Source organism: Lissotriton vulgaris, chromosome 11 (genome assembly GCF_964263255.1).
Source record: "Lissotriton vulgaris chromosome 11, aLisVul1.2, whole genome shotgun sequence".
NCBI lineage: Eukaryota > Metazoa > Chordata > Amphibia > Caudata > Salamandridae > Lissotriton > Lissotriton vulgaris.
The window spans coordinates 1,071,365,724-1,071,388,735 of record NC_141699.1 but is presented as its reverse complement, the minus strand read 5'-3'; the positions used below and the strand labels follow the sequence as shown (position 1 = coordinate 1,071,388,735).

The 23,012-nt window shown below is 43.4% G+C and overlaps 1 protein-coding gene across 1 annotated transcript in view; it reads right to left on the bottom strand.

Annotated features, from left to right (window-relative positions):
• The window catches only part of CAPN10 (calpain 10), a 75,355-nt gene extending 60,541 nt beyond the window's left edge, over positions 1 to 14,814 (bottom strand). The window contains exons 1-2 of the mRNA XM_086944482.1: positions 14,625 to 14,814; positions 6,117 to 6,248 (exon numbers count right to left, since the gene is read on the bottom strand). Coding sequence (XP_086800608.1) covers positions 6,117 to 6,248; positions 14,625 to 14,759 — 267 coding nt within the window. The 5' untranslated portion in view covers positions 14,760 to 14,814. The remainder of the gene's footprint in view (positions 1 to 6,116; positions 6,249 to 14,624) is intronic.
• Positions 14,815 to 23,012: the final 8,198 nt, after the last annotated feature.

Below are 23,012 nucleotides of genomic sequence, written 5' to 3'. Positions count from 1 at the left end.
TCTTTTTTATTTGGTCTCGGGCCTGGGCCCCTTCCGAAATAGTTGGGGTGGCCTGCACCCGTCTGAAGGGCGCACGCTGATATGCTGGCACTGATGATCCATGCTGCTGGCTCCTATGCACTCCGGAGGATGCCGCTTTTTGCCGCCTATCTCGCTATCCCCACCAACCGGGCAGGGGGCCACCCGCACCCCACTGTCAGTCCGGGGTACACAGCAAACACAAGGAGATGGAGCGCTGAACCTTTTCAGACACTCACCCCCAGTCACAGATCTGGGTTGAAGCCATCATCGTTCTTTAGCTCACTTCTCCATCCCAGTTTGGACCCAGCCATATGCAAATTAGTCTTGACCCTGTGCCTCATGGGAACAGTCCAGCCCGAACTGGCAAGCCATGTCTTCCCTGGACCGGAAACAAGCTTCCTAGGACTGGTTTCAGGTTAACAGCCCTCATCAGCCAGGATAGCTTGAATTCAGTGGCAAGTGAGCAAGTCCGGGGTACAGGCAACAAGGCAGGGGGCTTGAACAGCAGGGAGCTGGCTATGTAATGCAGGATTGCGGCAAAGTGCCAGGGAGCTCTCCACTAAGGCGTCTCGTCGGCCTCCTTGCCTGGCCATGCAGGATTGCGCCAAAGTGCCAGGGAGCTCTCCACTAAGGCGTCTCGTCGGCCTCCTTGCCTGGCCACGCAGGATTGCGGCAAAGTGCCAGGGAGCTCTCCACTAAGGTGTCTCGTCGGCCTTCTTGCCTGGCCACGCGCCCCCTATCTCAAACATTTTAAACCTTCAACGCCCACCCAGCACATTATCAGCAGATGATGCACAGGAGATCAAAAATCCCTGTGTGTTCTGACCCCTTCCCCCAAACTTAACTTGTTAACTCTGCGCATATCTGCACGAAAACTGGCATGCCAAACCTCAGCCAGTTTTACCACTGTGCAATGTTGTGCAGATTCGTCAAACAGCAGAAATTTGCATTAAAAATGCTTGTTCCATGGAAAGTGCAGCTACACCGTAACTACAGAGTTACCAACACATACAGACACCAATATACATTTCATGTCCATTAATGTGTTTCCTTTTTTTGATTGTGTACATACACATGATCTTGGGATGCGTTTGCATCTTTTGAACCACACCAACTAAGGTAAAAGCAATATACTTTTTATATAGTTTATATATAAAATATGTTTTACATCTGTCTTGACAGCACAGTTGCCTGCACAACTTACTGTTAGCACAGTGGGCTTTTCAACCCGCATGAGTATTCGCCCTCACAGGCACTATGGGCTATTTGGTGTTTCATTCCACCTCCTGATGAGTACTTTAACTATATTTGGTAAGGGTCTAATTTACATCTGAAAAGACACACAAAGATCAGACATTCAATTCTTCATGTGATACAGGCCCAGTATACATAGTAATGGTTTGTGTTTTTAATGGTTTGTGTTTTTTCACTGCCAAGTGCCGTTTTTGAAATAACTTTGTAGGGACCAAAGTGCAAGCCCCATGATGACTGAAGTCTTGCATGATTAAAAAAGAAAAGCCCCAATCTCATAAAACTTTGAGCAACCATACTGGAGTCATGGCAATCTACTTCCAACCAATGCCAGTTTTCCTTGTGCAGTTGAGAAAAGGAATACTTTTATTAATAAAGCAATTATGAGACTTTGGAGCCCATTGATATTCCAGTTTGTGCTGTGCCCTAGATAAAATGATTCTTCCCTTTTAGATTCAGATACACTCAAAGGGTCACAGACATTAGGTGGCGGGTGTTTTTTTAAGAATAGGCCATGTATCTACTGTCACTTCAGCTAGGCAGATTTTGGTCCTGCACATACATTTCTCTGCTTATGAGCAACCACATGTTTTGCTGTCTTCGGTCCTGCAAGCACCTGCAGCAATGAGCAATAAAGATTTGCTTCCCTTGGATCTGCCCACACCTCAACTCCTCATGATCAGGGGCTTGCAAACAGCTCTGATCATCTGCTAAAACGGGGATGATACCCAAGAGGAATTATTTTTTCCCTCTCCGTCAGTCCTCTATTTCTTTTGTAAACATGAGTGTTGTTTCCATATTACAGTTCGCTAAATCGTTTTGCCAACACGCGTATGGATGGAAAATGACATGTATGCGAAAAGCGAAAGCCAAGTTCGGTATTAAACTCATACACTTTCTTGTTACACGTTCTAAACAGCATCTCTAAAAAGAAAAAAAAAACAACAATATGCGGGGATTGCCTCTCTTGGCTCATCCACAACCGAGTTTCAGCTTAACTGAAGACTATCTAAATTATTCCCATTCAGAGCAAACTGTGGATAAATGTATCCGGTTGTCTTATATGCTACGTTAACAAGGCCCATGCCCCAGAGAAGGCCCAAAGCATAGGTGAGGACGAATAGCGATCTGGTCCTCTGGTGAGCCTGAACGCAGGTCTTTGGTCTTACATCTGCACCTAAGGACTATTTAAGGAACACAGCCCCATTGGGCATCGCTTGCCAAGGCCACCATACTGCGTCGTCACACATACAGTGAGTAATAGATGTTTATATACTTGTATTATAGAGGAGTCGTCTGTGATAACCATGCTTTGGCAGGATGACACCCCTTCAAGCCAATTTGCATCTGAATTCAAGCAGGTGCAAAACTTGGACCTGTTCTTCAGTTTTTTACCTTTTAATACTCCAGAGATGTTGGGAACTCGTTTTATTAGCCACAATCTCTAGAATGTCTGGTTTGGTTATCAGGTATCTGTCATCACCATTGTTGATAGCACAAGGCTGTAGTTCACACAGTCAACAATTGTAATATATAGCACACAGTGCACATTCAACAATGGTAACAAGCAGAGCATTACGTATGTGCCACATAAATACACAAAAAAAGATTTTGGAATAGGTTATCAGAAAACCTAACAGGAACCAAAACTCTGCATCTTCGAGCTTTATGTCGCAGAAGCAGGAAGTTACACAATGTGGTCTGCAAAATGGACCGATGTGTTAACTAGACAACCACAGGCTGGAGTAAATAAACCACTTTGCGAGAAAGTCACCACCACATTCCATGTATGAATGCTTTTCTGCGGGTACTATGGCTGTCCGTGGTTGTTGTTAGGTATCCTTTGTGGGTACTATGTTACCACTGGTGTCCATCCAGGGCCATCAATTCCAATACACTAAAGCTGCAGAACCACGAGCAGCTGAGACTTTTTCTAGGCTGTGGCAGGGCTTAGAATCTCATAATGCAATCTCATAATGCAATAAATATCACTTACCTTCAATGTCTAGTCAGTGCCAGAACTTCAAAGATGAAAGGTGGTTTTATTTACATTACGGTAAACAAAATGCTTAAATATAACAAAAACAAAGAACTAGAAGATGCCCGCATCTGCGGAGGAGAAGAAATGGCCTTAAAATAGGTTCAGAGGTCCTAAGCGTGCTTTATTGTAAAATACCTTCATATGAATTTGGCCCTATTATCAATGTTATCTTCTGGGTCTTGTAGGGAAATCCATCGTTTTGCACCTGTCCCTGGACTGTGTGCTGTTTATGAACCTGGACAGCTGATGTTAGAGCTATGGGCAGTAAGGACCTGCTAAACTGCACTTTACTGCATGTGCCTGTCCATAAACTCAGTAACTGTTTTGGTGAATTTAAATTGTGTAGTTGCCTTTTCTGTGAATCTGCCACAGCTATGCAAAAAACTATGCAGACCACAAAAAACAGAGCACATACCCCATGTGGATACAGTGAGGTATACTCAAGCCATCTGAAAGGGGACCTTGTGTCAGTGTGCAAAGAGAACGTAAAATCAGTAAGCAGATAACGGTTTAATTAAGGGGAAATACAGGCCACTAGGTAAAATGTTATACTAGAAACAATGGTCCCAACCAAAACTTTTTATATATCAACAGACAAATCTGCACAAAATTAATTAATTTAATGAGCTTCTTAAATCAAACGCTCAGTTGAATCAATCATGATTACCACTAAGGTAACCTATGCAAAACAGAATTCTTATGGAAATACCAGACACAAACCAAAGATTTATTTGGAAAACTTAGGAGTTTAATAAATGACTCCATTTTGATATGCTGTTTTTATATACATTTATATGATTATATACAATTTCAAACTAACGGTAAAAAGAGAGCAAACAGCTTCTAAAGTAGTGCAGGAAAAAAGAGGGAAGAGAAAGTGATTGTGGTGAGAAGGGTGTAAGCCTCAAAAAGAATAGTGACAAGTGAAAAGGGGTTTTTTTACAGTTCAAAAAATGTTCCAGCTGTACTAAGGATTCAGCTAGTATCACAGAAAAAGCCACAATTAATTGCTGTTATATTTCATACATTTATACAGTCGAGCAATGACATGTATAATGGTTTTCCGGAGTGGTCCTATCTGTACATGAAAACAAGGGCGTCGACGTTTCGACCCGTCTTTTGGTACATGGGCAAGTTGGAGCCTCGACCTGCGGGTCTTCCTCAGGACGAATGTTGCACACACGTTTTTACCGTAGACAATTCACAGAATTGGCCGATTATTAATGGGCTGCCTCCGTCCTCCTGTACCGGGATAGACGGATGGTCTAGTTGACCGAGGTGAGCCACCCTGAACTTGGTGGTGTAGCGTCTGTAATGGGTAATCAGGCGTTAAGATGACAAAGACTCGAGTAGTCTAGTTGACCGAGGTGAACCACCCTGGACTTGATGGTGCAGCGTCTGTAATGGGTATTCAGGCGTTAGGGTGACAGAAACTCGAGTAGCGCGTCCCCAAACACTTTCGTATCAGGCGTTGTACATCACGAGTGTCACCCAGGCGGAGCATGCATGTATTCCGGGTCAGTTCCTGCTCCGCAGTTTAAAGATGGCAAAATGCGCTGCAAAAAATATATATATGTAGCGCAATTCGGTCACAAGGAACCTACGGTAAAATATATATATGTAGCGCAATTCGGTCACAAGGAACCGTAGGTTCCTTGTGACCGAATTGCGCTACATATATATATTTTTTGCAGCGCATTTTGCCATCTTTAAACTGCGGAGCGGGAACTGACCCGGAATACATGCATGCTCCGCCTGGGTGACACTCGTGATGTACAACGCCTGATACGAAAGTGTTTGGGGACGCGCTACTCGAGTTTCTGTCACCCTAACGCCTGAATACCCATTACAGACGCTGCACCATCAAGTCCAGGGTGGTTCACCTCGGTCAACTAGACTACTCGAGTCTTTGTCATCTTAACGCCTGATTACCCATTACAGACGCTACACCACCAAGTTCAGGGTGGCTCACCTCGGTCAACTAGACCATCCGTCTATCCCGGTACAGGAGGACGGAGGCAGCCCATTAATAATCGGCCAATTCTGTGAATTGTCTACGGTAAAAACGTGTGTGCAACATTCGTCCTGAGGAAGACCCGCAGGTCGAGGCTCCAACTTGCCCATGTACCAAAAGACGGGTCGAAACGTCGACGCCCTTGTTTTCATGTACAGATAGGACCACTCCGGAAAACCATTATACATGTCATTGCTCGACTGTATAAATGTATGAAATATAACAGCAATTAATTGTGGCTTTTTCTGTGATACTAGCTGAATCCTTAGTACAGCTGGAACATTTTTTGAACTGTAAAAAAACCCCTTTTCACTTGTCACTATTCTTTTTGAGGCTTACACCCTTCTCACCACAATCACTTTCTCTTCCCTCTTTTTTCCTGCACTACTTTAGAAGCTGTTTGCTCTCTTTTTACCCGTTAGTTTGAAATTGTATATAATCATATAAATGTATATAAAAACAGCATATCAAAATGGAGTAATTTATTAAACTCCTAAGTTTTCCAAATAAATCTTTGGTTTGTGTCAGGTATTTCCATAAGAATTCTGTTTTGCATAGGTTACCTTAGTGGTAATCATGATTGATTCAACTGAGCGTTTGATTTAAGAAGCTCATTAAATTAATTAATTTTGTGCAGATTTGTCTGTTGATATATAAAAAGTTTTGGTTGGGACCATTGTTTCTAGTATAACGTTATCCACCCAGGTCCTTGAACCTCATTGGGTTACCCCATTCCAGTAATGGTTCACTAGGTAAAATGAGCACATTAGTATGTGGTAAGACAATCACCTGAGCCCTTAGATGTTCACTCCTTTGAAGGATAACGCATGCGCACAGGAACCAGCAATCTCCAAGAATCCCCTGCTTCACCTGCCCCTCTTGCGGGGTATCTGGAAATAAACGAGGATTGGAACAAATGTCCTACAACAAAACACAACTACATATTACTATAAAAAAATGATATTGCTTAATCAGTAACATTAACAAAAGCCTTTAACTAAAAACGTATGGGACACGACCTCTGTATACGAGAAAGATGCCATTCTTATGTCACAATATGTTAAAAACGTGCACAAAAATTGTTTCCGAATAGGTAAAGCAAGCTGCATAAATGTACGGAGACACTGTATATTAGAGAAAAGGTAGGCAAAAAAACTTTGGAAGGATGGACAATTTTAGGGGAAGAGTATAGGAGAAATCAGGACACTCTGGAGAAGGCCTTCAGAGTTAAACAGAAGTGGGAATAGATCAGAGAAAGAACATGCTAGTGTAGGAAAGTGGGTGAGCGTGAAGTATTTCTAAAGGGGGAGAGAAAGAACTTAGAGGAGGAAGGGCTAACTTAGAAAAGAAATGGAGGAAGTGGTGAAGCATTTTTTGGTAGGAGGATGGGACATTCTTTTTGCGATAAGGAAGGGATTTTTTTATCTAGGTTTTTAAAATGGGAAGATAAATACTTTGAGCAAGGTGCTGTACCAGTTCTGCGTGGTGTGCTTGCTTGTCCATGTTTCATGCTGTATGTGCCTAGACACTGGAATGGAATGTTATGGTGGTATGTTTCGGCAGATGGGCTTTTGGTTTTACAGTATGCTGGGCTAAGCTAGAGACGACATCTGCTCCTGGTCAGATGGGAATGTAGAAATTATTCTTACTAAGTAGTAGATACAGTAAGTAGATAGAGCTTGTACTTGTTAACTAGGAATAAACATGCCTAGACGAACCCCCAAGCCTCGGGACCCTTATTACTGGATGCAGTGCAAGAACAGGGTGGTTCTACTCGTATATGAATATTTCAATAGGTCTACACATGTGAAGTTAATCTTTCCTGTGTTATGGGTTTTTCAGAAGTCACACCCATCTAAAAAAATATTCCGAAGAGAAAAATTAGATAGTGCCAGTGTTCTCAGTGCTGACTTATTAATTTGATCTTCAACCTTGAAAATAGCTTGTATATCACATTTAAAGCACCAGTTTTACATGGGGAGTAAAGGAGTATTGTTGCAGCCTAACTTAAAAATAAAGAAAAAGACAGACTCTTCTTGGCAATGTAAAAACAGATCTTTCCTGTTGCGGCATGGAGAGTGGCAAGTCCACATAAGAGGAAAGATAATGGATACCAAACATGATATATTCAGTGGTGCCATAATGAAGCTGGCAACTTCTAGGGTGCCCGGTTGCCAGCCCACGTTATCCTATGGAGTTCTAGTCAGAGCCACTGAAATTATCCAATTGTGTGGCCGCTGCGTTTCTCGCATAATCATAGCTTTGCTGCATTTGCCACATAATCCATCATCTGCTGCAGAATCTGAAGATTGCACCCATAAAAAAAAAGTGTTACGGGATCAAATGGATCAAAAGTCACTAAAATGTAGGGGTGGGTGGAATTTGCGTAATCGCGTTACGCAAATCTCCACGAAACGGTGAAAAATCTCCACTAACACGCAGAAATTCTGCGAACACGAAGAATTGCTTGTTCGCGATGCTTTATTCCTGTTCGCAATCGCTGTTTGCGTGCTTGGGGGGAAATATCTCGAGAACACGCATTTTGAGAATGCGAAAAAGCTAAAAATTTCGCGAAGTCGCGGAACGCAGAATTTTGGGCAATTTTGCATTCTCTGCAGAACACGAATTTACCCAAATTCCGCGAGCGGAGCGGAGTTTACCACCCAGGCCTACTAAAATTGCAGCAACATGTGCTGCTGAGCAATGGAACGTACATTGCGAAGGATGACAAATCCTTTTTCCATTGCTTATTGCTATGTTTGAGTGTTTAACTGGGGTGCAACCAATGCCCATATAGTGTTACCAAGTGTAAAGATGACAAAATAATGTAGTAATATCAGCAAATGTGTGGCATAATTTCCATTTCTTGTCACATAATTTAGACAAACTTGCCGCATAATTTGGCCCTTTCCTGCTGCATAATTCCTGTGGCCTAAATGGAAAGAGGCTACTGTAGGGACATATAAGCTTGCAAAGTATATGTCCGCAAGAGAATGCACCTTGCCTCCTGGGCTCAGGAGCCCTTCCTTATGGGTGACTAACATATTAAAAATAGTGCTTTGACCTTGACACACATGGTGAGGTCAAAGTAGAGTTTCATCAGTTGCACTTTTCCTGCCGTACACAATGGCAGGACTGCTTCCTCTATTTACGTGGGTCACTCAGAGTGGCACAAACAGGACTTCAGGACCTGGTGACCCCTTTAACTCCCAAGTCCTGGGCATCCCTGGTACCATTTGCCAGGGACTTATAAGGGCTTAAAGTCATTGCCAAATGGGGTTACCAATTCACATGTATCAGTTTTAGGGAGAGAGCTCTGGCACCTGGTTAGTAGGACCCAGTGCACTTTCAGAGCCATAACATCAGCATTAGGGACAAAAGTGGGCGGGGTGACCAGACATAAAGGGCCCTTCCTACAACTAGTTACTAAAGGCATGCAGTACAGTAGCAATGTTAAAGGGAGTAATGAGCATCCAATACAGTGCTCCTTTTATTCACCTGGGACGAATGAAAGGCTGAATTTGCAGTAACAATATTCAACCCTTTCACCTCCTGGCTGCCCTCAGTTTACCACTATGGAAACACTGGCCACCACGTTATCTTACCAGCTGCATCGCCCTCTGGTTTAATTGGTCCCACTGTATTATGTATTGCTATATATTATAATGCACTGCTAATATGATCTCTATATAATGGCATGCTCGCAAGTTTGAACACTCAAAACATCTCAGAGGGTTCATCTGCCGATTTTGCAGGCACTTAAAGCACTGAATGCCAAAGTAGACGTGAAAAATGGATTAACAAGAGATGGAAAGAGAAGGACACGATTGAGGAAAAAGGAAGGTGCATTGCGGATGATATTGCCTCACAGAAGGCAGTATCACTGTACTAAAAGCACTTTGTGGTTATAAAAGTATGGCTGGGTCAATGTATTTTATCTCTGATGAGGGAAAAACAGCGAATTTCACAGATGCAGTTCCTTGATATTACAACCAAAATTGCCTGAAGCAAGCACAAATGTCACAGTTCCCCATTCATCAAGACCACCTATACAGCGTGTCATAAAAACTCCAGAGATGTTTGATTTTTAAATGCTTTTTTATTAACCAATTGGCAAAAAGAGGGCAACTTTTATTTTAGGGCCCATGGCTTATTATCGGTCCCAATCTAGCCATTCATAAGGTTGGTACAATATAGTTAATGCGGTCTCAAGTCTAGACCTAAACAAGCATTTGCAATGCAATAGGTCTCGCAATTATGCGAGTTTGAGCTATTGGCATTGTAAATGACAATGCCTTTTATGTCTGTTTTGTGTTTTTAAACCTAAATAAAATGCATTGTTATTTATAACCAATACAAACTCTTGCAAATGTGAGACATATTGCCTTGCAGTAAAGAGCCTCCTCATCCAGATTGAGAGTACGTTGATGCATTTCAGTACAGAATCTACGCTCTACAAAAACCTACATTAGATATGGTAAATATGAAATAACATTGTTTCACATTTGATCTAACTAGAAAACATGATTAACAGACACATTTTGGGCAACTCGTGACACGGGAGCATTTGTGAATGTTGCAATTCAAAAAAAGATATTACTTTTAGGAGCTGAAACTCAATTTAATGGTATACTTGTATGTACTTAATTGAGACGCTGAAAAATGATGAAAACACTTTCTTTTTAGCATTTTAAAGTCTTTATCATAATTTTTCATGACATTTTGGACTGATTTACATCTTTTGATGGCTCTTCTTGAGCTTTGTCTCTTGGATCCAAACCAAAGGCCTGGCTCAGCTCTCCCCAAGGCGGCTTGTGTCTCCCTCAGAAATACAGTGTCTCCTTTGCACGTGTGCAGCCGTCATAAGCTGCCCCGCATAATGAATCTGCAGCGTCAATCATAACACAGCCCCTCCCTGTACCCGTATCATAATCTGTACAGCACACAGATCCTTCACAATCCATGCAACACACAGCCCCTGCAGCTCCCATTACAATCCACACAACACAAAGCCACTGCAGCGCCCTTCACAATTCACACAACACTAAGCCACTGCAGCTCACATCACAGTCCATACAACACACAGACCCAGAAGCCCCCATCTCAAGCCATACAACACACATCCCCTGCGGCTCATATTACCATCCATACAACACACAGCCCCAGCAGCTCTCATCACAATCTATACAACACGCAGCCCCTGCAGCGCCCATCACAATCCATACAACACACAGACCCAGAAGCTCCCATCATAATCTATACAACACACAGTCACTGCAGCCTCATTCACAATCCATACAACACACAGCCACTGCAGCTCCCATCACAATCCACACAGTCTGTCGTTGAGGTACTTGGGTCCGAAGTTATTGAGGGATTTGTAGGCGTGGGTGAGGAGTTTGACGGTAATCCTCTTTTCTATGGGGAGCCAGCGGAGGCCTTTGTGTTGGGTCATGTGCCACTGGCACGGAGTCCCGGAGACGAGTCTGACAGCGGCGTTCTGGATGGTTTGTAGTCTGCGTAGAAGAGTTTTGTTGATTCCGGCGTAGAGGGAGTTTCCGTAGTCGAGTTTGCTGGTTATAAGTGCATGGGTGACCGTTCTTCTGGAGTCAGGGGGATCCATTTGAAGGTCTTGCAGAGGCAGTTGAAGCTGGTGGAGGCAACAGCATTGATCTGGCGGTTCATGTAGAGGAAGGAGTCCAGGATGATGCCGAGGTTACGAGCGTGGTCTGTAGGGATGGGTGGGCTCCCGAGGGCAGGTGGCCACCAGGTGTTGTCCCAGCCGGTGGTGAGAGGTCCGCAGATGAGGATCTCCATTTTCTCTGACTTTAGCTTCAGGCAGCTTTCCTTCATCCAGCCTGCCACGTTCTTCATTCCTTCCTGGAAGCAGAGGCTGGTGTCTTCGGGATTCATCTTCTACAACAATCTGAATCTGCACCAACTGTATCTGCCTTCTTGTCACAGTCTGTACAAAGCACACACCCCTGAATCCTTACCACAATCACACAACCTCTGCAATATCTGTATATTCCATTAAAATCTGAACACACAACTCCTATAGCCGGAGCACCCCACCAGTCTGTCAAAGCACAACTAACCCCTTCAGCCCCTAAATTTACCATCCAACCCATGCAACCTGCAACTCTTGCACCCTCTGTATCCAATCACAATTTGTTCAACACAACCCTTGCATCCTTTGTATCCCAGCACAATCTTTTCAACTCAACCTTTGCATCCTCTGTATAGCATCAAAATCTGTTCAACACAACTCTTGCAGCTGCTGAATTCACCACAAGTTGTACAACACACAGATTTTGAAGCCCAGTTCCAACCTGAACACACAGCCCCATCACTTTCTGCACAACACACAGTCCCTGCAATATCATCACAATCTACATAACAGGCAGCCCTACCATAATCTGCAATACACAAAGCCCCTGTAGCCACACCATATTCTGCACAACAAACAGCCCCCGTAGTCTCATCACAATTTTCACCACACAGCCACTGCAACACCATCGCAATCCACACAACACACAGCCCATGTAGCCCCACAATAATCTGTCAGCCCCACAATAATCTGTCCAACTCACAGCCCCTGCGACATCATCACAATCTGCACAACACACAGCCCCCAGTAACTTCGGCCCCCTTCACACTATGTAAAGCACACAGCCTAGGCAGCCTTCATATTTCACATAAGGTCTTCAGTAATCATTTGATCTTGTACACTAGGCATTAAAAACACGCGGTCCGCCATACATCACGAATGGCTGTCCATAGTGGCATTTGTGTGCCAATGTCTCCTGCTACAACTGCCGGCTAAACTTGCTAAAACTCAATGTGCACGCATGGTTTAACTTCGAAACGTGCTCATTCACACAGAACTTTCTGTGAATTAGACGACTACGATGACAAGACATACTACAAAAATTAACATAAATAAAAGAATGTGTTCTTGGTAACATTACTAAGGGAGAAATGTGAATGTTGTTCCTCTTCCATAATTACCAGCGCAGCTTCTAGGAGGAAAAGTATTTATGCGTTGATATTACTGTGGAACCAGGAGCTCGAGGAATGAATCCCAGCTTCTCTACCCGATCTTTTGTAAACGTGCGGCCATTGGCAAATCACTAGGTCTCGTCCTAGGTCTGTGAAATGTGGGTACTCAGAAACCGAGCCAATCCTGGCGTGAAATGAATGTTGGGGGCTCCGCACTACGCACTTACCATTTACACACCCTCTGAGGTACTGTCAGATACCAACATTGGAGGAGTGCACAGCAACTTTCACACCGGGGACTCACTGGTAACATCTAGTCTCGCAGTGTGTGTTTTATAACTCATCAGTTGAGGGCAGATTCCTCTTTAAGTCCATAAATGCTTACACTCCCTACATTATATTTCCACATCTTCCTTCCTAAAGGACTCTCATGCATTAAGTCAGTGTGCACATACGACGGGTCACTACTCATTACAGTAATTAAAAAATAGAATTCCGAGTGCATGCCGCTGCAGCCGCCATTGTCCCGATCAGTGTCTCCATAAAACAGTGCTCACCCACCAGATAAAGCCCTCCATGTCACGCCGCAAGTACACGATCCAGTCTGGATGGGCGAGCCGAAAAGGAGTCAGGGAGGTAACAAACAAGCCTCACTTCAAATAGAAAGCAAGCGTTTACCATAAAGGATGACGCGCGCCAATAAAAAGGATGGACGGAGCTTCCACTCCACTTACTAAATCTCCTCGATTACAAGAGGTCTCGCAGAGCGAGCAACGCATGCGTTGCAACGCTAGGTGAGACCTATAAAGGGAGAAAGTCTTGAACTAAATGTCACTTTGCATTTCACAAGACTTCCAAGTGGCACTGTGGCATATGATAGCGTCAGCCATTTCTGCCATTTTCTCAAAATCATTTTGCATTCTTGAGCTTGTTATTTTAACCCTGTCACTGTGGGCTAAACATCTCAACAACCAAACTTCTGTTGTTTTAATGTCAGAATTTGGCAAAAGTGTTATATATGGAGTCACTTGTCAGTTATTTTTGTCAAGTCCATTTTAAAATTCTGCTGGTTTCGTTGGTAAAACTAAAAGTAACCTCTACTCACATATTTTGTAGGTGCTCACATCATGCACGAATTGAAACTTTGGCAACACCAATGTTTTTTTCTTTCGGTCAGTGGAAAGCTTTACACCAAGCTTCACAACAAAATTAAGGTACAATATGAGGCAGTAATATAACTTCCCCTTACGCAAAAACATATGTAATGAATAGGTGGCAGAAGCAAAAGGAACATCAGAGTTTGCTCACACCAACAGGGTAGGTAGCTATTAATATAAAGATGGAGTGAAAACCATTCAAATAATATATTGTATGCTTTCCGTAAACACACATTATCCATTAGGTCACTGCTATTGTTAGCTGCTCAACCACAATAAGTAACTATGCTCTAAAAAACGCACACACTAGCCAACACATCCAATAAGGTTGGGCTGCACCGCTTCAAAACGTAGAGGGGTGACAAGGACCTGGAAGCCAATTAGTGGATTAAGAGTGGTAAGGAAAGGTTTAGTGAGAAGTGAAGGATGAGTGGCAAAGACGCGACTTCTTAAATGACTCCTTTAATTGTTTTTTTTTTTACTTTTATTGCACATTTTTTTCAAATATATATATTCAATTCAATACTTTATTCAGATAAAATCTATCCATAAAAGGACAAGTTTACAAAGTAAAACATAAAAACACGCAAATTCATAATGTCCATAAAAAACGGATATGTGTAAAAACCAACAGTACAAAGCTAAGGGAAATTATTTAGACAGTGATCTTCGTATTATGCACGAATAGCAGTTGTCAAAAAGGTACCCACACGAAACTCTAGTTCATCGTCTTCCAGATTAAGTAGAATACTGTATGCCTCTCTGTGAAGTACAGGCGAGTACCTTTTTTAAAATGTGTATATATATATATATATATATATATATATATATATATATATATATATATATATATACACACACATCCCCCCCCCCCCCCCCCCAGTGAAGCGGGTCTCCCGGTAATAAGAGGGGACTACCTTTCGTGACGTCACTTCGTGTGACATCACCTAACTTGAAGCGTCCCCCCACTTCTTTTTTTAGGACTTGTGCCCTGCTTTGAAGGGTACCTCCACCTGGACAACACTGTCATGTCAGGTGACCGAACTATACATTCGTAAGTTTACGATTTAATGCATAAGAAAATTGGGGGAATGACGGATGGAGGAACGCGACGGTGAGACATTGTTATGGAGCGCACCTGAGGTCTCTTCCAGCTCAACCCTTCGCACAGGGACTCCAAGGGATGCAGACGGCGGGATCCGAGAACCGAGACCAGGGAAGCCGGGAAAGACGCGTCCTGGAAGAGGCAGCTCCTGTCCGGGGGCCGCCGCATAACGCTACCGCTCGGGTACCAACCGGTGCAGCGACCGGTGGATGAGCAGGGACCATGGCGAGAGAGCGGAAGTAATAAGACAAGGAGGCCGCCATCTTGAAAGGGTGCCTTCCGCCACAGACCGCCTGTAGCACAAGAGCATCAGCCCCCTATCTTGAGATACAGCCTACTACCTGCTACTTTCACGCAGGGAGACGGAAGCCTATAATCGATGCTAGAAATAAAATCTATTTTATTCATTACAAACTGCAGTAAACCATAACATATTTTTGCTTCTACGTGCACCAGTTCACAGTATGGTACGCTCCCCATTTTAAGATGGCCGCTGCATTCACTGGCCGTGCATATCTCTAAGGCAGGTAAACTAGGCTAGGGGTTGTACAAAGAACAGTTAAAGTCTGAGAGTTGTACGCATCGAGAATAATTTCAAACCAGCATTTGCAATGCAATAGGTCTCGCATTAGGAAAGTTTGAGCTATTGGTATTGTAAATGACAATTTTTTTATTTATGTGTTGGTTTTGAAATTAGCTAAATTAATAGCTTTGTCATTTACAATGCCAATAGTTCTAACTTTCGCAAATGTCACACCTATAGCATTTGTACTAATCCAGCTGCAATAATGATAGATGTGTCTTCCGATGCCTTCATCATGCATTGGAAACCCCGTGGTGGCTCTGTTAGATGTCATTGGGTGTTCTAATTACTACTACTGCGTTATTTTGCATCTTGCCATGTTGAAAATGGGGTCGTCAAATAAATGAAACATGACTTGTATTCTTTGTGTTGCTGCAGTAGCTTTATGTGAAGTTTGCTTCATAAAATGTATAATTGTTTTTGAGCTTTGATGCCACAATCATAGTGACCATGGAACTTGAGTGTATAACAATAAATAAAACAAATTAGGTTAAATGTAAAATAATTAGGCATTTTTTTTCCTTCTAAAATATTGGAAACATACGTCTCCTTTGGAGAGATCCTTAAAGACACTGCACCCACTACACCAAAGTTGTTATAAGCAATGGTTAATTTGTAAAAATAAGTGCCAGGGCTCTTGGCAGGAAGCAGCTCGACCAGCCCATTTCTCCACAGAACCATCAAACCCTAAAAGTAGCCTGAGCTGGTGCCCTCGGCGCTAGCGAACCGAGTTCGAGTCTTGGCGTCAGCCCAACATACTGTGATTCTGGGTGAATCCCTTAATCGACCCCTGCCCAGCCAAAAACAAATGTCACCATAACTGGTACTCAAGTGCCGGTGTTAATGATTAAGTGCCAGTGCTCAACATCGGAAACCACAGGCTAAAATTAAGCACGGCTTATAAGGTTCAACAGGCGAGACCGATTGCAAATGCTTGTTTAATGCACTTCGACCGCTGATTTAGACGAGGCTTAATTTCTTTCATTCATTTCCTTTCCTTCACTTTTCCAGGTGCAGAAGCTCGACCTCAGAATACCCACGAGCCATACCTTCTACGCAGGCGTGAATTGGCTAAATAGAAAGCACGCGCTTGCGCTTTTCAGTGATATAACACTAGAGAGTAACATTAGTAGTGCAGGTGGAGCTCACCATAGCACATGCGCAGTTTAGGCGGTAGCCAGGTCTAACGGGGGACCTAAACGTTCTCAATTGGGTAACGGGCATGCCAAGGGCTTCTATTTCCGGCTCTGAAGCCTCTACCTTTCCAAGATGGCGATGCTGGCAGAGCGTGAGTGCCTTTAAATGAGGGGGATTCTCTGACTTGTATTATCAAGCAGCAGTTCATTGAACAGTTATTAAGGGGCGCCTACCACTGAGGGAGCTATGAACTATTAGCAGTATGTCTACTGTGCGAATCACATAGATCCGGAGCCGGTAATGTTAGGAAGGAACGCACAAACCCAGTTTCTAGTTGGTGGATGCCCACATACATTAGCGCATTCCACGATACAGGTATAAAGTTGTTTTTTGTGAGGAAATTATACAGCTGTATAATATGAGTTGTGAGCACATACCTGGTCGTGTCTTACATTAATTTCCTTTGCTAGGTCAAAATTTGCGGATAAAAGTTGCTCAAGTTACCTGCGAAATGAGCTTCTCATAATATGTATGAGTTCGTGAAAATTCAGTCTATTTCGCCAAAATTATTGTCCATTTTGTGCCCAATGCACTGCTGTATCCCTCTTACCAGCCTTCCCTCACACACACGCACTCGATCTCTCTCTCTCGTGGCTTAAACCATTATTTTTGCTTCAGAACGCTAATCTGCTGACTTTGCCTGTCTAATACTGAAAAAGCAGGTACTGAAACTGTTTTCATTGCGCCTCCTAGGGCATCTGTGTTTGTGTTAAACATATATCTTGTTTTGGTAATCACCGAGGGCAGTATTGTTATTAAAGTTAATCGCCACCCAATTACAGGATATAGGATGGCGAGTGCTATAAGAAACAAGGCCGAAGAGACGCGGGACGCCAGCGTCCACTCGCGTGCACATCTCCTGTCCTAGTAGGGATCGGGAGGGTGCCGCCGCGCTGCCCGCGGCGACCCGGAAGCTCTTGGCCGGCCGGCCGGCCAATCCGCTCGCGGCCGACCGGAAGTTCCGCCTCCTGAGGTCCGTGAGAAGGCCTGCCGGCGCATGGAGCGCCCTGCGGGTCCTGGGTAGCCCGGGGAGAAGGAGGAGTGTGGCGCCTGTTGCGGGGCTCCTCTGACCTGAGGGAGCCCCGATCCAGAAGAGGAGACGCGCCGTGAGGAGCGGAGCGCGAGAGGAGCCCCGCCGGAAGAGCGCAGCCGGTGAGTGGGGCCCAGGGCTGATGTGAAGTTAGAGTCCCTCCGTGCCTGCCTGTGTGTATGCCTGTGGGGGAGGGGGGGGGGGGGAGTGTGTGCGCGTGTGCGTGTATGCACGAGGGAATGTGTGTGCGCATGCGTGACTGTGTGTGATTGAGAGAGAATGCAAGGCAGGGGATAGTGTGCCGTGTGCCTGTATGTGTGCCGTGTGCCTGCGTGTGCATGCGCGCGCCTGTGTGTGTGTGCGTGCATGCAGAGGGGTGGGGGCTGCCTGTGTCTGTGTGTGAGCAAGGGCTGTGTGTTACTCCGCGCAAGCGCAGCTCAGACGCGCGCTCCCGAGGTGAAATCCGACACTGGGAAAGAGCGTGGCACTCTGCTGTCCACTTTCCCAAATACGGATAACATGAATGCTACGTCAGCTCGACCTAAAAACTGGTCAAGTTATAAACTAGAGTTGCTACCTAGCCTTTTTTCTTTTTACCGAATGGGCAGTATTTTATTGTCTCAGTCAGGCCAAAAAATAGAAAAAAAACACCTAAAGTCATTATGTTTTCCCCTAATCTTTATATACTTAGAACGTTGATTCTAAGAAGAATGCATGTAGTATGCCAATATTCGTCCAAAGCTATTTGTCTTTGCTTAGGCTTGTTTTAAATTTGTAAATGTAGACCTTTATATGTTCAGATTTGCATGCTGATATTCTGTTGTTTAACGGTTGGGTTTGAAGTCTTTGTCTGGATGTCGCCAGATGGGTTAATTTATTCTGCAATTAAAAGAACACCAATTGACTTTAAATAGTTTTCCAGAGCGGTCTTAATAACTGCTGACTGATAATTAAAGTGAACAAAGACAGAAGGGCTATGTTAACAAGCATTTGCAATGCAATAAGTCTTGCAGTTACGTGAGCGGGGGCACTGCTAATCACCCTGGTGTCCCCGCAGATGTTCTGGTATTGACAGTGGGGGGTTCCAATGACCTGTCCCCCCTCACTGGCCTTAAACTTTCCGGGTCAGATGCGCGCTTGCTGAGCATAATATTGCGGAGTGCTCCTCAGTGCTGTGACTGTGTCCCCCCTCCGACCCCACTTAATGGAACTCTGCTCTCATGAGCACAAGATGGCGGAGTGCTCCTCAGTGCTGTGACTGCGTTCCCCCTCTGACCCCACCTGGAACTCTGCTCTCATGGTTTTTGGGTCCTCACCTGGGTGCATCTTGCTATTTTGAGATGGTTTCCATCGATGCCCAGACCCGGGTCCACCATTTTGTGGATTTTTGTCCTTTCCTTTGGTCCATTGGATTCCATCCTGCCGACCTTCAGACATTTCTCTTCTGCTGGACTGCCTTATCTCTTTCTCCCCCCCAGGTCCCCCCCCCTCTCACCAATCTCAGCCTCTGACGCTTCTCCCCCACCTACCGCTCTTTACCCCTTTTGATTTTTTTCTTATTTTTTTCCCCCGTTAACTCTGTAAATATGTGATATATATTTGTCCAAGCCTAATCACTGGTAAAATGTCATTCTGACCAAATCTACTATTTGTATATATATGTATATAGAGATAACTCTAATCACTAGTATATGTAGTAGACATATACTAGTGATTAGTACTCAATACCATTCCTATGTGATTCTTAGAGTTTATCCATTTGTATCTCTTCCTTGAGTGTCTTTACAACTTGTACATTTGCAATTTTCTCTGTTTGTATCTCTTCCTGGTGTGACTTTACAGCTTGTACATTTGCAACTTTTTTCTGTTTGTATCTTTTATGTAACTCATGTAATCCTAAGTCCTTATGTATCTCAACTGGTTCTTTTGTACAGCGCTCCGACACCTTCAGATAAAGTTCGCGCTATATAAAAATCACATTAAATAAATAAAATTATTGGCATTGTACATGACAATGCCTTTTTAGGTCTCGCCTACACAGCGCGTTTGGCTTGCGGGAGTGAGCAGCGGCACCATCTGTTTGTAAATATTGTGCCTGCCGGTGCTCGCTCCCGCAAGGCAAGCGCTCTGCATGCACGAGTACTCATTGGAAACAGTGCAAAACATGCACGAGTGTCCACCGAAGTACAAAGCGATGCCAAGAGGTCTCTCCTAAGTAGCACTTGCGCGCTGCGTAGGCGAGACCTAAAAAGGTATTGTCATGTACAATGCCAATAATATTTATTTATTTAATGTGATTTTTATATAGCGCAAACATTACCTGAAGGTGTCACAGCGCTGTACAAAAGAACCAGCTGCGATACATAAGGACTTAAGATTACATGAAATGTTAACGGCCTCTTAGAAAAGGCCAGGCGAATTGCGGTCCTGCGCTATGCCCAGCGACACAATGTAGACATATTGCTGCTTCAAGAGACCTACCTAGGGGGCAACCACTGTCCCTTTTTGGCGCGCTAGGTCTACAGCGGAATTTGACACTCTGGTTTTACCCGTGGATCTAGCGGGGTGGCGGGCCTGATGCGCAGCACTCTTCCATTTGTGGCACGTAAAGTAGAACATGATCCGGGATGCTGCTTTGTCATCCTGGAGGGGAACATTGGGAACCAATCCCTGAATCTGATCGCGGTGTACTCCCCCTCTCTGCTGTCCTCCACGCTCCAGCCTCTTGCTCCGCTTGTGGCTGTCCTACCCCCCGGAACGAACGTTGTTTTTTTCTCTGGATTTCCCTTCTCTTTTTCGAAAATCAGGAGCAGCAACATTGTCGTGGTGTCGCCAGGGCTGTATGTGAAAGTTTTTTCAATATTATATACAAGCCATATTTGCTGCTTATTTATCGTATGCAACTAACACCCACTGACAAAGCCAATAGTCCTGACTTGTTGTAGGTATGATTTTACTTGTTGTATTATATCTGAATGCAATGACAGAAACAGCAAAATACAAGTCGGACGGCACATTATGCTAAACACAGATTTTTAGCTTACGTGTTCACAATCCACGTCCTTAAATAGATTGGCCACGCCCCTTAATGAGAACCCCCCCCAGTTGTTCAGCCCACTTAAAGCCCTGTATTTGAGCATCATGTCTGTGCCTTTGCTGAAACTTAAATAGTCAGCAAAAGGCCAGTATTTTTCTCTGGAAATGGTGGCAACCCTTGTCATAACACAAGACATCCTCTGTTGTATTAGACTCTGGAGACAGCTAGGATGGAACCGATTGTAGATGTATTTAAATACTTTGGAAATGAGCCCACTACCAGACAGGACAATCCGCAAACATACTACACCCACACCATAAGACTGTGCTCGCAAAGGATTGGGCACTTGCTGCAGATTTCAACAACTTTTCAAAGCAACCTACTCAACCGAGATGAAATGTCTTTCTCGCTGTCAATTTATTTATTTATAAAGTTTTATATAGCGCGAACTTGATCCAGAAGGATATCAGAGCGCTTTAAAATTTGAAGGAATGCAACTGTTCAGTACATGAGTCAAATGGGGAGTCTACATAGGCATTGAAACAAATAGGGCTCACATAACAGACCGTTTACAAACCTGTAGTAAGCGAAGAATGGGCTAGTCGATGAAACATAATTACATAAGGGGAGCAAATACAAAAATAATATACAAGATTAACAACAAATTCTGGAGTATGTCCGATGCAAGTTAGAGCGGACAGTCGCACATCATATTAAGGTAAAAACGTATTCATGAGGAATCTTTTTACTTCCAGTTTGAAGGCAACCTTGGAGATTTGTAATAGATGTTTCCCCCCTCCCCAATTCCATGTCTCCCTGGTAAGGCTTTGCCTCTAAAATAAGCATATTTTTCCCGCCATTAACAGATCCTTGGTCCGTAAATGACAAGTTATTAACATGACCAAGTTAGGTTGTTTTTCGTACCCTAAAAAAATTAAATACACACATTCCATGTAGCAGACAGAAATGATGTCTGGTTTAAATTCTCAAATATTTGACATTCATGTGTATTTAGTTTTATGGGAGTCAATGACATCGTTAGGACCCAGAATTTAGTTGTAATTTATTTTCTTCAAGCTTAAGCAGTATGAAATTGTACACCTGGTATGTTAAATTAAGTGGTGCTGGATCAGATTCGAGCCTTATAATGAGAACAAAAGTAGCAGACCCATACAGGAATTGAACTGAGGGACTGGAAAAGGCAGAATATCATCTTACGGTCAGCCAAAAGCAACAGAGGTTGCAATCTGAAGCGTCTGCCATTTTTTTTAGCATGTCCAGGGGCTATTATATGCTGGCAGCCCTCCTTAAATGTAACACCATTATTTCTTTAGATTGCCCACAATGTGCAATTATCACTAAATGTTTTGTTGGTGCAAAAATAGTCTGATTCCATCCTAAAAGAATAAATAGCTGGTCCAAGTGTACCATAAAATTCATAGTTTTATCAAGCTCCTAATTTCAGGAGATATTTGCCTTTGTAGTTTGATACACTGCAATCCTATATATGTGTTCCGGATGGTTTTAATGCACGTCAAAGGCCTTGACTTATATTAACAATCTATATTTTGTTTTCAATTTGTGCTTGTGCGTTTGAGGGCGTTTACTTCTATGTGTTTGCATTAAACCGTATGATGAGACCTTAATAGGAGTAAGGTCGTTTAACACAAGGTTTTGATTTGCATGCACAGACTCTGCAGAATGCAAAAACAAAATACAAAAAGAATATCCCACTTGACCTGTATTTCTTCCTTTATGCCTGTAAAGTGCTTTCAGACCACACAGGTTTTCCATGAGTGTTCTTGCAAGTTCGGGAGCTCCAGATGGTTGGCTCCGTGTACACTGCGTCTCGCAAAGCAGTATTCAGTTAAGTGACAGTCAAACATGTTAAGACTTCAAAAACTCACAGAGGCAAAATATAATATAAGTAGGATCTATTAATTTCTGAAGTGCTCAATTGATGTGGCGGAGTAGATTAAAAATCAGGAAAGTTTATAGGCACACAGACATCAGTCCTCACACATCTGGATAACAATATTATCCCCCATTGGCCACCCTTTGAAGTGGTCTCATTTTGTGAGGTCCTGATGAAGGTGTTTGGATGAAAGTAATATCCATGCTGAAACGTGTGTAGACCATTTTTAGGAGTGATTCGTGCTCAAAACACCACCGCGGTTGAAATAGAACATCTCTTCCCATTGTGTAATGCTTTGTGCATGTGTTGAGAGGCTGGGTCTTAGTTTGAATGAATGGTATGATAGGTGGTGTTTTTTTGATTAATGCATGAGTGAGTGGATTGTAGGATGGGGGGACTAAACTATCTTATATGTGACTAAAGTAATTTTTGGCGGTATAAATAAATATGCACATTGTGTAGCGTCTCCTAAGTAAGGGCACAAAGCACTTTGCAGGCATGGAGAAAGAAATACCATTAATTGTAATATTGTGGTTGTATTATGGTGCCGTTTCCCCCTTGTCCCAGACCTAAAATGACAATACTAGTACCTTTCCTCTTTTGGTCAGATTCTGCAAAATAACTTTTTTATTTTTGTATTTGCAAATTGACAAATGCTT